Source organism: Protopterus annectens, chromosome 8.part0 (genome assembly GCF_019279795.1).
Source record: "Protopterus annectens isolate FY-2018-M chromosome 8.part0, PAN1.0, whole genome shotgun sequence".
NCBI lineage: Eukaryota > Metazoa > Chordata > Ceratodontiformes > Protopteridae > Protopterus > Protopterus annectens.
This window is the reverse complement of record NC_056741.1, coordinates 744,114,157-744,129,178: the sequence shown is the minus strand read 5'-3', so window position 1 is coordinate 744,129,178 and position 15,022 is coordinate 744,114,157. Positions and strand designations below refer to the sequence as shown.

Sequence of the window (15,022 nt, the reverse complement as noted above, 5' to 3'; positions counted from 1 at the left end):
AAAACAGACACAATAATCCTTTCTCTAGTGCCTCGGCTGAAAGCCTTTACAGAGTATACGTTTTTGTTCTAGCATCATGCCTTAGATCCTACATTCAGTTAACACTAGCTTAATTAAATCCACTTATTTCTAGTGTTAATTAAAGAAAACACTTCCAGTGGCATTCTCTATTTAACCCTGTTGGTGCTAAAGTATTGAACTTTAAAATTACAACTGATTCCATTTTCCATAACTTACTTTTTATATTTAAACCTTGATCTGATTTAACCTGTCCTAAAACTGTTGCCTCTAAAGTACTTATATCACTATTATGTACTTCTTTATAATGCAGGGCTACTGGATTTTCTTTCTTATTTTTTCTGATGTCCCTCAGATGTTCTTTTAACCTGTCCCCAAATGATCTTTTGCTTTCTCCTATGTACACTTTATTACAGGGACACCTTAATTCATAGACTATTCCTTACTGTCATAAGAGTATATACCCTTGGTGGTAAATTTCTTCCCATTAAGTTTATCAATTTTTTTACAATATACTTGCAACAGCAGCACCTTTCACATGGGAAGGTGCCCTGTGTGGAAATCCCCAAAGTTGCATCCACAGCAGGGCACTGAAATCTCCCATGGACTATAAAATCTTTTAAACGTCTTCCTCTAGTGTAAGAAAACATGGGAAATCCACTTTCTTTTATGTTAAGATATCTACTTTTTTCTTAAATATTCCAGTGATACTTCATTAATTGCCTAAATTGTTCTGAAAACACCGTGTATTTAGTGACAAAAACTAAATGATTCCTGTCATGTTCCTTATTATTTGAGCCTATATTCCCACACACCTTTTTACCCTTCATTTCTTTCTCTCTGCTTTGTTCTACTAACTTCACATCATATCCCCTTTCTACAAACATTTTAGCTGCTTTATTTATTTCCCTAACACTTTCATGCTTATCACTACATAACCTCTTTATTCTCAAAAAATCCCCATAGGGGATGGATTTAATTGTGTGAGGTGGGTGACAACTATCTCCATATAACATATAGTTATTTTCTTTAAATTTTCGATGTATTCCAGTTTGAATTTTGTTATTACATCCTTTTAACTCTATATCCAAAAAATGCACTTTTGTTCCTTTCTGTATTCCATCAAACCTAATATTGTAACAATTATTTTGTATTTCCTGCAGAAAAAAATTCTACTTCGTTCCACCCTCCTTCACAAATAAAAATCAAATCGTCAATAAATCTATAATATTGCCAAACACGTCTATTATAGAAAGTCTTGTTATATATGCATGTATTTTCAAACATACCCATAAAGAGGTTAGCATACATAGGGGCAAAACTTAAGTTGTCTATATAAACCTCCATTAAATTAAAAAATATTATGGGTTAAACAAAACTTCACCAATTCTGACTCAAAATTTGTCCTAGGGGTATCCTTAAAGTAAAACAAGGCCTCTAGGCCATGTTTATGTTCTGCATTTGTTTATAGGCTAACTACATTCATAACAAGGAAGAACATGTTCTCCTTCCACTCAATCCCTTTGATTCTTTCCAAAAAGTCAAACGAGTCTTTTATGTAAGAAGGAAATTTCTCTACCTCAGTCCTAAGGTAGGTGTGCAAAAATAAAGCCAAATTATGCATGAAGTATCCACAGGCTGAAACTATAGGTGGATCCACCATATTTTTATGGATTTTGGGGACACAGAAAAAATAAGCCATTGAATTTTCTATTACTACAAACCTTTTATGCACATCTTCATGGGAGAAATATTTCAACCTTAACCCTTTCATTAGCAGTTCTTTGTACATTACTATTGCTTCTAAAAAAATATCCAGTCCCACTGATGTATACACTTCCCTATCATCTAAATGTTTCTAGCACATCTTCAAATACTGTACATAATTTAATACCACTAATTTACCCCCCTTATCAGATGGTTTGAAAACAAGCTTTCTATCCTGACTTAATTTTTGGAGGCTGGACCATTCCACTTTAGTTAATTTTTGGAGGCTGGACCATTCCACTTTAGTTAATTTTTGGAAGCTGGACCATTCCACTTTAGTTAAATTATATTTACAATCCCCCTTCAACTTATTGATTTTTTTCACATTCTTTTTCTGTTACAAATTGTAATGCATGTGAAAACTGCTGAATACATTCGCCTTTACAGACAGGCATAAAATCACTTTTATATATTACATTCTCTGTGTACAGTTTACAATAAGCATCCGTTTCAAGATCTGAGGCACATGAGTAAAAACTTTCCTCACTAGTTAAAGAATCACTTTCAGCATTAATGTCATTTTTGAAACTGTCATTCTGAGCAAAAAACACTTTTAAATTAAATTTTCTAACAAATTTAAATATATAACATTTCAAATCATATGCTGTAGGAAAAAACGTAGGTATATACTTCAAATCTTATTTAACACAGTTATGTCTGTAGTAGTCAGAATACATTTGGACAAATTTACTACATAATCCCGTTGATAGTCAACATTTACATTAATGCCACTTGGCTGTCTTGACTGTCCAAGAGTTATACTGGGATTCCCCATAATAAACATGTCCATAGTTGTTTCTCGACCTCTTTCTACCATTATTCCTTCCTGTCTCACGAAATGTCTCTCTTAAATATTGTGGATTCCTGGCTTCTGGCATCACAGGATAATGATTCTCCTCCTCACTGTCTCCTGTAACAAATGAGGAATCACTGCTTGCCGTAGAAACATGGCCGTTAATATTTCTCCTTCCTTCTTCTTGCTGGAATCTTACACGCCTATGTGGTCTCTGCTGATTGGTTGAGATCATGAATGCCTGATTACGTTCATAATCTCTAATATCTCTAAATAATTTATTTTTCTTTCTTTCAATAAGCTGTTTCTCGTAATCAGTTAGTTTGTCATTGACTGAAGTTAAAAAGTTAGTAAATGGCGCATTGCTCGACTGGGCTGCTATTTTCTGGCACACCTCCTTGGTTTCCATGATCAGCCTTTACCTCTTCATGTCATCCTTCTCCTTTAAGATATTAACCCATTCCATGCTGTACTTCTGAGCAGCCACTACCCAGCGAGCATGAAAGTCTATCCTCCGCATCTTCCAAATCAAAAAGGGAAGATGGACTCTTAGTAGCACGGAGACCTCTGGGAGGGATCTGTAGTTCAATGTAGCATTGTATACTCAAGGAATTAAAGAAGACCGATGCTCCTTATATAACAGCTTATGTTCTTTGTGTTTCACTGTTGCAGTCATTACATTTGGGTAATCTGCTGGCAGGTTGCCCTCAGTCGGCCTAAATTCCAAAGTCTTGAGTCCTGCGTCGGTTGCTGTTTCCTCTTCCATGACGTCAGGTCATCAGGGATATAAAACCAGCAGCCAATGCCATTTTCTTTAGTCTTTCTTGTCGCGTGGTGCCCGAAGCAGAAGCATTTCGCAAGTGCCGGTCGGCCGACTCCTGAAATATTCAAGTTCGAGTTTCAGAACCGAAGTCTTCACTAAAGTTAAGTACCCTGTTGGGGAAACTTTTTTCTTGCTCCATACCAATGTCAGAAAAAGTTAATAATTGTATTACTTGTTGGAAGCAAATACCTCATAAGGATTCCCATTTATACTGTATTCCTTGCCTAGGCTCTGATCACAACGTGCCTGGCTGTCGGTTTTGTGCTAGATTTAACCAACGCACTATTAAGCATTGGTATATTTTTGCCTCAAAATATTTTGGAAACAGATTTAACTACCCAGAAATGTCGTCGGATGGCAATCCGACTACCGGAGTACACAAAAAATGCAAAGAAAAGGACAGAGATAGACAGTTGAGGTCCAAAACCGATGACAAAGCTTCTCCTAAGCCAGTCGCCGGTTCGCCGGTACTCAGTGAGGAGCTTTTGCAGCCCCTGATACCCACTACTTTCGAGTCGCAGGCCCCTACTGAGACCCAGGTGGAGTCCGGCACACCACAAAATACTTAAAGTATTGGGCCCACAGATGTATCTCCCTCGGATGGGTCCAGAGCCACTGAGCAGGCACCGGCTTCTGAGGATGTATTCAGACCTCAACATTTTTATATCAAACCAACAACAGCTGCAAAACCAAAGACAAAAGCAACTTCTAAAGCTAAAAAAAAAACGATGCATGAGCCACGTGCACAGGCTGCTATGCCTAAAAAAACAGATGATCAAAATGGCTGAAGACCTTATTACCTTGATCAGGGGTTCCCAACCCCCTCCTGATAAGAGGCCTAGGCAAGACAATGATTATGAATCTTCAGATCAGGTTTCTATTTCTTCTGATCAGGAATTATCTGTACTTCCCTATGAGGATTTTGATGCAGAGGAGTCTATCCCATCTGCATCACCTCCTGAGGATTATTCATTTGGAGAAACCTTGCATACTTTGAGGGAGCATTTTCACTGGGAGAGTCAAGATTTATCAGAATCAGAAAAGAGGCTCAGGGATTTCCTTCTTCTCCCTCAGCACAGACCTTTAGCCATACCCCTTGTTTTAAACATTGTGGATGATGTGTTTTCAGAGTCAAGCTTGACCCCTGACTCCTTACCTTCGGCTCTGACAGATATTACAGGGTCCCTGATTCACGCAAATTTTATTTAGAAACCTTGCTGCTGATACTGAAACTATTTCACAAGGTCCAAAGGGAGTTAAGGCCTCAACAGCAAAAAATCCTACACCCTCTGACAGAGATTCAAGGGCACTGGATAGATGGGGAAAGAAGGTTTATACATCCGCAACCTTGGTAATTAGAGCCTTAAACTGCCAGTTTCACATGCTCAAGTATCAACAACATGTTATGGGATTGCTGAAACAGGAAATGATGTTGATTTCTGAATGTGCAGAAAATAAAGAATTGCAGGAATTATTGCATGCAGCTGAACAAGTTGGAAAGCATACTTTGCAATGTAGTTTTGATTCCTTAGAGGCCTCCTGCAGGGCCACAGTTACTGGATCTGTGATTAGGAGGCATGCCTGGCTAAAAGAGCAAAATTTGCCTGATCATGTTAAAGCTAAATTACTGGATGCACCTTTACAGCATGATACTCTGTTTGGTATTAAGGCAGAAGAGGTTTTAAAAAAAATGGAAGACAAAGCTAAGTCTATGCAAATTGTAAAAGACTTCTTACAAGTGCAGCCACCAAGATTCAGCAGACACTGGCCTACAAAAAATTGGTCCTTTCCTGTGTCCAACAGAGCTCAAAGGGGCAAATCCAGATGCCCTAAAGGTTCCAGATACCAGGCACAAGATTCTTACAGGTCAAAGCAATGGGGTGCTTCTACCTCCAAATCTGGAGGAGATAAAGCGCAACCCTACAGAAAACAGTCCCAATGATTTCCCTCTGCCTTCACCAAGCACTTACCTTTTGGCAGCACACTTAGGTGGAAAATTAGCACTTTTTGCTCAAAATTGGCAGTTAATAACCCAGGACAAGTGGGTGCTAAACATAGTATCACAGGGATACAGATTCCATTTCCACACTCTGCCAATGGCAAACGGTTGGCCGGATCTGTCAAAAAATCAATGGGCAGAGGCATAGAAACAGGTTACATCCCTCATGGACATGGGGGCCATTCAGCCAGTACCAGAACAGGAAAAAGGACAAGGCTTTTACTCAAGACTGTTCTTGGTACCCAGAAAGGACAAGGCCTGGTGGCCAATACTGGATTTATTAATTTTGAACACATACCTGGACATTCCAAAATTCAAAATCCTGACTTTGCAGCAGCTTCTGCCCATGCTGGGCAAGAATGCTTGGCTGGTGACATTAGACCTAAAAGAGGCATACCTGCATGTCCCAATAAGGGAATCATGCAGAAGATACCTCCATTTCAAGGCTGGTTTAATGCATCACCAATTATCTACACTGCCCTTTGGCTTATCTATTGAGCCCAGGGTCTTTACAAAGTGCCTAGCACCAGTAATTGCCTTTTGCGGACAAAGAGGTATACAAATATATCCTTACTTGGAAGACTGTCTCATTCAAGCAGACAACAAGGACATTATTCTTCAACACCTGGCGTTTGTGAAAAGGCTTCTAATATGCCTAGGGTACACAATAAATGAAAAGAAATCACAACTGGTACCCTCTAAAAAGATAACATTCCTGGGTGCAAGCTTGAATACAACTGCCCAGATGGTTTACCTCACGCCAGACAAACAAAGGCAACTTACTACTTACTTCAAACTGATGGCAACAAAAACCCAGTTATCTGCAAGACAATCTCTACAGGCTTTGGGCTTCATGGCATGTGCATCCTACTGATTCCATATGCAAGACTGCATATGAGGAAACTTCAGTGGTACCTAAAAAGTTTATGGAGTCAACATTGTCACAGTCTGGAAACAATGATTCCTCTCATTCCCTGCCTACAACAGGAGTTTCTATGGTGGGCAAAGGCATGTCATCAAAACATGGGACGGCCCTTCACTCTACCCCCTGCCAGCCAAACCTTAACAACAGATGCATCAGATTATGCCCACCTGGCAGGAAGATGCATTCAGGGCATATGGACCCCAAAACAAATGCATCTGCATATTAACCAAAAAGAGATGCTAGCTGTTCAAAATGCCCTGACAGCCTTCAAAGACTTACTTCATCCAGGACAACTACTGATAAAGATGGACAACACCATGGTTATGTGGTATATAAACAAGCAGGGGGGCACGCACTCATACCCCCTTTGCAGATTAGCCATAGCACTGTGGGACACAGCTTTGACTTACCAAATACATCTTCAAGCTCAATTCCTGCCAGGAAAACAAAATACTCTGGCAGACGATTTAAGCAGAAATCTTATGGACCCTCACGAGTGGAAACTAGATCCACAAGTCTTCAGCATAACAAAGAAATGGGGGAGCCCGGACATAGATCTATTTGCCTCTCCTCAAAATTATCAATTGAAAAGATTCTGCACAAGGACTTATCACAGACAAGCATGGAAATTGGACGCCCCATCCTTCTGTTGGAAAAACCATCAGTTTATGCCTTTTCTCCTCTGCCTCTTCTTCCCAGGGTCCTACTAAAAGTCAGACAAGAAAAACCAAAGATGATACTAATTGCCCCGGACTGGCCCCACAAATACTGGTACCCAATCCTAAGGAACTTATCTCAATAACCAGCTTGGACCTTATCTCAAAGACCTCAACTACTTTCTCAGCAAAACAATCAGATCCTGCACAATCAACTCCAAACACTGAACCTGGCAGCATGGCTGATCATGTAATTATGCAAACAACACCTCTCAGTAAAGCTGTGATGGATGTCACTTTGGAAGCCAGAAGGCCTAGTACTAGAAAATCTTATGCTGTTAAATGGAAGAGATTCTGTGCTTGGAATCAAGCACAAGGAACTGATACAGCAGAGCCAAATATATTCCTCAGATATTACAATACTTGACTGAGATGCTTGACAAAGGCCTATCTTTCTCATCAATTAAAATCTATGCTTCTGCCATTTCAGCTCATTGCAATACAGAGCCACCAATCTTTTCTCATCCTTTACTAAAGCAGTATTTTAGAGGAGCCAAAAATGTAAGGCCCCCCAGAAGATCACCAATACCTGCATGGGACCTCAATTATGTGTTGGAAAAGCTCACCCTGCCTCCATTTGAACTAGCTGCTACTGCGGATATGAAGTTCTTATCATGGAAAACAGCTCTGCTCCTAGCAATTACTTCAGCAAAAAGAGTCTCAGAGCTACAGGCCCTCATGGCTGTGGAACCTTTTATCATATTTTACCCAGACAGGGTGTCTCTGAGGACCAATCCTTCATTTATGCTAAGGTGGTTTCCAGTGTGGCTCTTAACCAAATTATTCATCTGCCAACCTTTTATCCAAATCCGCAGAACAAGGGGGAAAGAATTCTGCATTCCTTGGATGTACACAGACAGCTAAGATTCTACTTGAGCAGGACTAAAGCTCTAAGAAAAACTGAGCAATTACTAGTGACATATGCTGCAGGATCAGAAGGAAAGGCTATTTCAAAGCAGACTATTTCAAAGTGGATAAGCCACTGCATTCGTTTCTGCTACTTACACCATGGCAAACCTGTGCCCAAGGGCATTAGGTCTCATTCTACCAGAGCTGCAGCTACATTAGCAGCTTTTCTCAGAGGTGTACCAACCAAAGACATTCTAGAGGCTGCTACTTGGAGTTCTGTTCACACCTTTACAAAGCGTTATCATTTGCCTCTCTACTCTAAGTCCAGGGCAGGCTTTGCCACTGCAGTTCTGCAGGGCCTTATAGCTGCACCTAATGCTGTTTAGCTCCAGCCTCCCATTCCATAGCTTTGGGATTCTACCCAAATGTAATGACTGCAACAGTGAAACATGAAGAACATAGTACAGTTGTGTACACTTACCATAAATGTAGATGTTCGAGTGTATTCACTGTTGCAGTCCAGGTTAACCGCCCGCCATCCCCCTTTCATTCTGGAGTTATCTTTCCTTCTCTATCTTTTACAACCTATGTGGTGTATTTGCTTGTAGACGAAGATAAAGTTTATATTGATGCATGTATATATAGTGTATATATAGTGTGTGTGTGTGTGTGTGTGTGTGTGTGTGTGTGTGTGTGTGTATATATATATATATATATATATATATATATATATATATATATATATATATTTTTTTTTTTTTTTTTTACCTTTTTGGGGGCACCTGACATCTGGGGCAAGAAAAACTAAAGAAAATGGCATCGGCTGCTTGTTTTATACCCCTGACGACCTGACGTCATGGAAGAGGAGACAGCAACTGACACAGGACCCAAGACTTTGGAATTCAGGCCGACTGAGGGCAACCTGCCAGCAGATTACCCAAATGTAATGACTGCAGCAGTGAATACACTCTAACATCTACATTTATGGTAAGTGTACACAACTGTTCTTTCTATCTGGTCGAAAAGCAGCAATAATTCCGTTAAGCTGTTACTTCTCTACTTTTCCCCACAGCGGCGAAAGGATTATTAATACGTTTATTCCTCTTCTCACCCCAAACACTAAGAGGTGGCAACAGTACTTCATTCTGTCCTAGTGCAGGAGTAACATTAGTCCCTTGAATTTGTCTTTGACTCATAGATGTTTCCTCCATAGTGGTAACTAAAAACTCATCAAGGGTCTTTTGAGATGCTTCAGAAGTTTCTCTAAAAATTTTCGGCAGAGACTTGAAGAATTCACTGGCCATAACATCTGTATCATCTATATCACCACTAACCTGAGTTTCCATCGAGTTTGTGGTGATATAAATTTACACATTTTGTTGGAAAGTGTTTGAAAATGTTTTTTTTTGTGATTTTTTTTTTTAGCAAATTCATTGGTTAGGTGAGGTAAAGTGAATTCTACTTTCATATTATTGGTCATGCTTCACTGCGGTGACTGTGAAAATTTCACAGGTATACCTGAAGACAGGGTAATTTTCTCTTAACAAATAGTTTTCTCACAAAAGTATCTGTCTGTAAGCTAGAGCATTTTTTACATTATCTGATTATTATCTGGGCAATTCCACTGGACAGTGTCCCTTTTCAGGACCGACTCAGGAGCAGTGACTGGTAAAGCAAATTGCTTAGAGTCATAGAGCAGACAAATACAGGTGAAAAAATTACACCCAATCCACTTGGATACTTGAAGCTGCTTGTTAACAGCTCAGTGCCTTAATCTTCTGCACCAACTGCATGCATACATTTATAAAGGGAAAGATTATACTTCACATCCAACAGCTTCCTTGGTCTACTGATATACCATCACCAAGACTCTTCAAGTGCTATGCACTGACAGATGACACCCAAGTCCCTGATGAAGAGTTATGGTTGGGATGTTTCTTTCAGGCCTTACCCAATCATCTGCATTCGTCCCCAGACTGAAACGTCTATTCACATAATAAAAAGAGACTGAAACAATGTTGAGGAATAGGTAAAGTTCTCTTTCTCGTCTTTTCCCAAGTTAGCAGTTCCATTTGAGGGACAATGCCTTTGCTGTTATTTTTTGTCACTGTGCTTAGGGAGGAATGCAACAATTCTTACAACACATTATGGCAGGCTGTTTACTCACTGAAGAAATATGTCCCTGAATAACAGCCATGTAGGTTAAGAAAAGGTTTGAAGATGGCCACTGATGCGTCACGGAATTTCATACACATTTGATCTTGTATTGTAAATATCTGTATGGTACTCAGTCATGTATATATGCACACACACAAATCCGCTAACTATACAGATATAAGTAGGAACAAAAATGTATGTGCATACTCAAAACTGTAAATGCAGACATATGGATGCACGTGCATGCAAACGCACACACACACACACACACACACACACACACACACACACACACACACACACACACACACACACACTGTCTGCAGTCATTTAAAAAATAACTGGGAGAAAGAATCAAAGCACTTGCAAGAAACTCAGTTATGATGTTATCTACATTGTCAGCGTCTTCCTGCTTTACAAAAAGCAGAGGCCTAAGTGCGGGGATTAAGTTGGGTATGCCAGGCTAGGTATGTATTTATAGTCTCTGATCAACTCTCAAGCAGCTGCATGCTGGGTAACAATTTCAACATGGCAGAAGTAAATAGCCATGCAAGCCAGATGCCCAGTGACTAGAAGTTCAGATTTATGGGCATCAGATGGGCTGATAGTTAGTACACAGCCTTGCACTGTACTCACTATGTCTTTATTTTAAGAGCATTTCTTGAGACTTTGCATTTGCCAGATGTGAACATGAAGTCCCGATTAGAAGATTCTCCATGTGTAATGAATAGTTTGGTGCATCCATGTATGTATGACATTTTGAGACCTGGAGAGAACATCTCTGAGCATTAGCTGTAGGCCACCCGCTGGTACTTAGCTCCATTTTCACCATTTGCTTTACTTAATGAAGGATCAATCAGTGCAGCTGAAAGAGTTTGTTATACTATTACTTGACTTTCAGTTTACTATCCAAACCTTACTGGTTAGGAGAAAGCCTTATTAAAAAATAACACAAAACTGAGATGCAAACAAACGATGTATACATGGGATGGAATAGATTTAGGAAGAAATGCTACAAAAATGTTGAACACTGTAAGCTCCACAGATTGTAACAGCTTGTTTCTGAATGTACATAGGCAGCTGGGCTTCAACCATCATATCTCAACTGTAATAAGGAAATCATTCTAAGTGTATGGCACCTACGTCCAAGGAAGCCATCATTCCACTGTATTCAGCCCTCATCAGACCAGTCATTGAGTACAATGTCCCTTCTGTATGTACCTGACCAGGCACATGCAACAGCTGGAATGTCCACAGAGGTTCCTCCTACAAAGGATACAAGGCTTAACAACATGTTCTATTCAGATCACTTCAAAGCACTATCCCTGTACTCAGTCTCCTACAGACTGTTGTGAGATGATCTATGCCTGGCAGACAAGGCATCCTTGGATTCTGCTCTGATGGACCTGCACATCCACAAAAAAAAAAAATTACCCAATCAAGGGACTAAAACCTTGCTTGTGACATAAATCAAAAATGTTGGAAGAACAGATATGTGTCTCAGAAACTACACCTTCTCTGGAATAGGCTTTCCATCCATGCGAAGCAGACTTCTTCCATAACCCAGTTCAAGTGTAACTTGGACCAGTCAATGGGAATTGGAAATTCACCCCTGGTCTGGCACTTATGTCTCTAATAGACAGAGGGATCCTGTAAATGCTTGACCACCCAAGCCAGAGACTGCATATATTCCTTAGAATAATCTTAAGGTTCCTAAAAGTTATCAGAAACATTTCAGATGCATGGCTAGGGTTAAAAAGGCCCCTGTGGTTGTTAACCGAGTATACACCTATAAACTGCTTTGACTTATCATAATGTAATATGTGATAATTATATGTGCACTCTGCATACCCTACAGGATCATTTTTAACTGCACAGTAAAGATGCATACAATGCAACACTTCAGGCTTATCTTCCTTTTCTCATTTGCGTGCTGGTAAATGGTAAGTATCCACTGACTTTGGTTACTACTGCATGATATTCTTATCCAGTTCATTACTTATCACTTCATATGGAACACCCCAGATGGCAGGTAAAACTTACCAGACTAGCAATGAGCAGTGCTGTAACCATGAGCAGTGCTGTAACCATGAGCAATGCTGTAACCAAGAGCAGTGCTGCAACCAAGAGCAGTGCTATGAGCAGTGCTGCAACCAAGAGCAGTGCTATGAGCAGTGCTGTAACCAAGAGCAGTGCTGTAACCATGAGCAGTGTTGCAACCAAGAGCAGTGCTATGAGCAGGGATGCAACCAAGAGCAGTGCTGTAATCAAGAACAGTGCTGCAACCATGAGCAGTGCTGCAACCAAGAGCAGTGCTGTAACCATGAGCAGTTCTGTAACCAAGAGCAGTGCTGCAACCAAGAGCAGTGCTGTAACCAAGAGCAATGTTGTAACCAAGAGCAGTGCTGTAACCATGAGCAGTGTTGTAACAAAATGCAGTGCTGTACCCATGAGCAGTGTTGCAACCAAGAGCAGTGGTATGAGCAGTGCTGCAACCAATAGCAGTGTTCTGAGTAGTGCTGTAACCAAGAGCAGTGCTGCAACCATTAGCAGTGCTGTAACCATGAGCAGTGCTGCAACCATGAGCAGTGCAGAACAATCAGCAGTGCTGCAACCATAAGCAGTGCTGCAACCATGAGCAGTGTAGAACAATGAGCAGTGTTGTAACATGACAGTTACCCTATGTGTCTGTAATGACTCTGATCTACAAAGCTATGCAGCTGTATCTGTTCTTCATGGTTTCAGGACAGCAGACTGTTGCATGTATCTGTACAAAGGACAAGATGTCCATGTGTACCTATATAGAATGATGGAGAACAGTCACATACCCCTCTTTCTAAGCTGCACTGCTTTTCTAAGTATTAAACACAATATTAGGGTCTGTGCTACTAATCACCCGTCAGTTTGCCTAGTGATCTGCATAAATATTTTGTACCTCTTGCAAAAGGCACAGAACTGCATGTTTTAGTAACTTAATGTCACATGGATTTTGTTTTCTCTGCAGGGAATGGAGATTGTGCAGACCATGAACAGTGATCCAGGACTGGCTATAGGTAAGACTGGAAGCTATTCTGTGTAAGTGAGATGTTAACATATCCTAATAGTCTAAATGCACACTTGAATAATAATTCAGGTTTTTGTTTGTGTATTCAAACTTTTAATGTGTGTTTTTCATCACTGATCAGTATACTTCTGAACATCTCAGCACAAGAATTATGGATCAGAGACAGATTTTATACATTGCTTTTATAAACCTAAAATGTTGCTAGAATAGCAGGTTTTGCATTAACATGCATTTTGTGAAGAATAAGAAGTCTGAAACTCAAATATACTTTATACTTAAGGATTATTGTGAAAGGACGGGTCTATATTAGATCAGCGAACGCTTAAAAAAGCGAACACTGATTGATCGAACTTATTTAAGCGAATGTTTAAAATATCGAAGCAACAGAACCCAAATTTTTTCCTAGGGAAAGAATTTGGTTGTCCATTTCTGTTGCTTCGGTATTTTCAGTGCTGTGATGGAAAGTTACGGGTTGGATTCAGGTAAGTGTGCGATTGTGTGGATGTGAGTGTTAGGGTGGGTTAGGTGAGTTAGGGTTAGGGGTGGGTTAGGTATGTGTACGATTGTGTGGACGTGAGGGTTAGGGCAGGTTAGGTGAGTTAGGGTTAGGGAGCAGGTGAGGTGAGTGTGAGATAGTGACAGACCTTAAGGTTAGGGTTTGGGTTAAGGTAAGTGGATAGTTAGTGGTGTGTGTATAGTTTAGTGTAGGGTTAGGTGTCAGATTTTAGGTGTATGTGTGTGGATTGCTGTTTGTTTGGTGTGCTTGTGTTGTGTGTATGTGTTTTGGATCAGCAATTTTTTTCCCTAGGAAAAAAAATCGCTGATCTGACAGTTCGAGATTGTAAGCTTTCGCTTACATAAGTTCAATCAATCAGCGTTCGCTTTTTTAAGTGTTCGCTGATCTAATCTAGACCCTGAAAGGACAAAAAAGGACAAATAAAACACAAACCCTAGAGTAATTGAATACAGTAAATATCCCATCCAGTTATCAATTTTTTTTTTAAAAACTGGTTATACACACTTTTACATATATGTAAAGGCTAACAATTAACCAAAAACATGCTCTTAAAAGTATAATCTCTGCTCCATGAGGCACATTTCAACTCTAGCATTTTTGACGTCCATAAGTAAGCCAAATTCTTCATCATAGCCATATAAGCCAAACATAGTTTACCACTTACATGTCGTACCTAATTTATTATTAACCTTTTTTATCCTAACTTTGTATTATATGGAAAATGACTGACATTCAAAATTGTCTTGGTAACCATTCATTGGATACATTCCAGAGTTAACATATCAGACTTAGCAAAAGTACAAAAATGTGAATTATATGCAATCAGTGGATGTACACATGACACAAATAATTTTACCAAAATAAAGGAGTCTCTACCTAAAGTTTCTATTAATTATCCATACAGTCCTTATAGCTTTAGATTTTATCTATGCCTTATGTTTAAATTTCATGTTATTACATACTGCAGTTCCTAAATCTTTATAGTTGCCCAGTTTCTTAATAACTGTATTTTCCATAATTATAAAGATAAAGATGGTTTACCAAAAAACAAAATACTATATTTATCCCTTTTGATAAGTAATTCATGGGGTCTGACAATATATCTTTTGGTTTAATAAACAGTACTAAACAAGCCCTGGCAATGCCACTCTTTAAACTATTTAATCTAAATTGAGCCACTGCCTTTTTCTCTGAGGTTTGGTGTATAGCAGTAGTGATGTCACTCCACCAAAGTGGCTGTACCACTGACCCCAGCAATTATGTGCCTATCAACCTGGCAAGTCTTATTTTCAAAGTTATGGAACATATTATAACAGAGACAATACAATGAGAGTAGTAGGTGCCTTAAAGAGTATAAAGGTGACCAATGGTGTCTATCAGGGATTAGCGCTGGG

At 39.6% G+C, this 15,022-nt stretch overlaps 1 protein-coding gene across 2 annotated transcripts in view; it reads left to right on the top strand.

Moving 5' to 3' along the window:
- THBS3 (thrombospondin 3) overlaps window positions 1–15,022 on the top strand; it is a 948,644-nt gene that overhangs the window by 671,990 nt on the left and 261,632 nt on the right. For both annotated transcript variants that reach the window (XM_044080201.1, XM_044080202.1), the window contains exon 19: window positions 13,052–13,100. In XM_044080201.1, coding sequence (XP_043936136.1) covers window positions 13,052–13,100 — 49 coding nt within the window. The remainder of the gene's footprint in view (window positions 1–13,051; window positions 13,101–15,022) is intronic.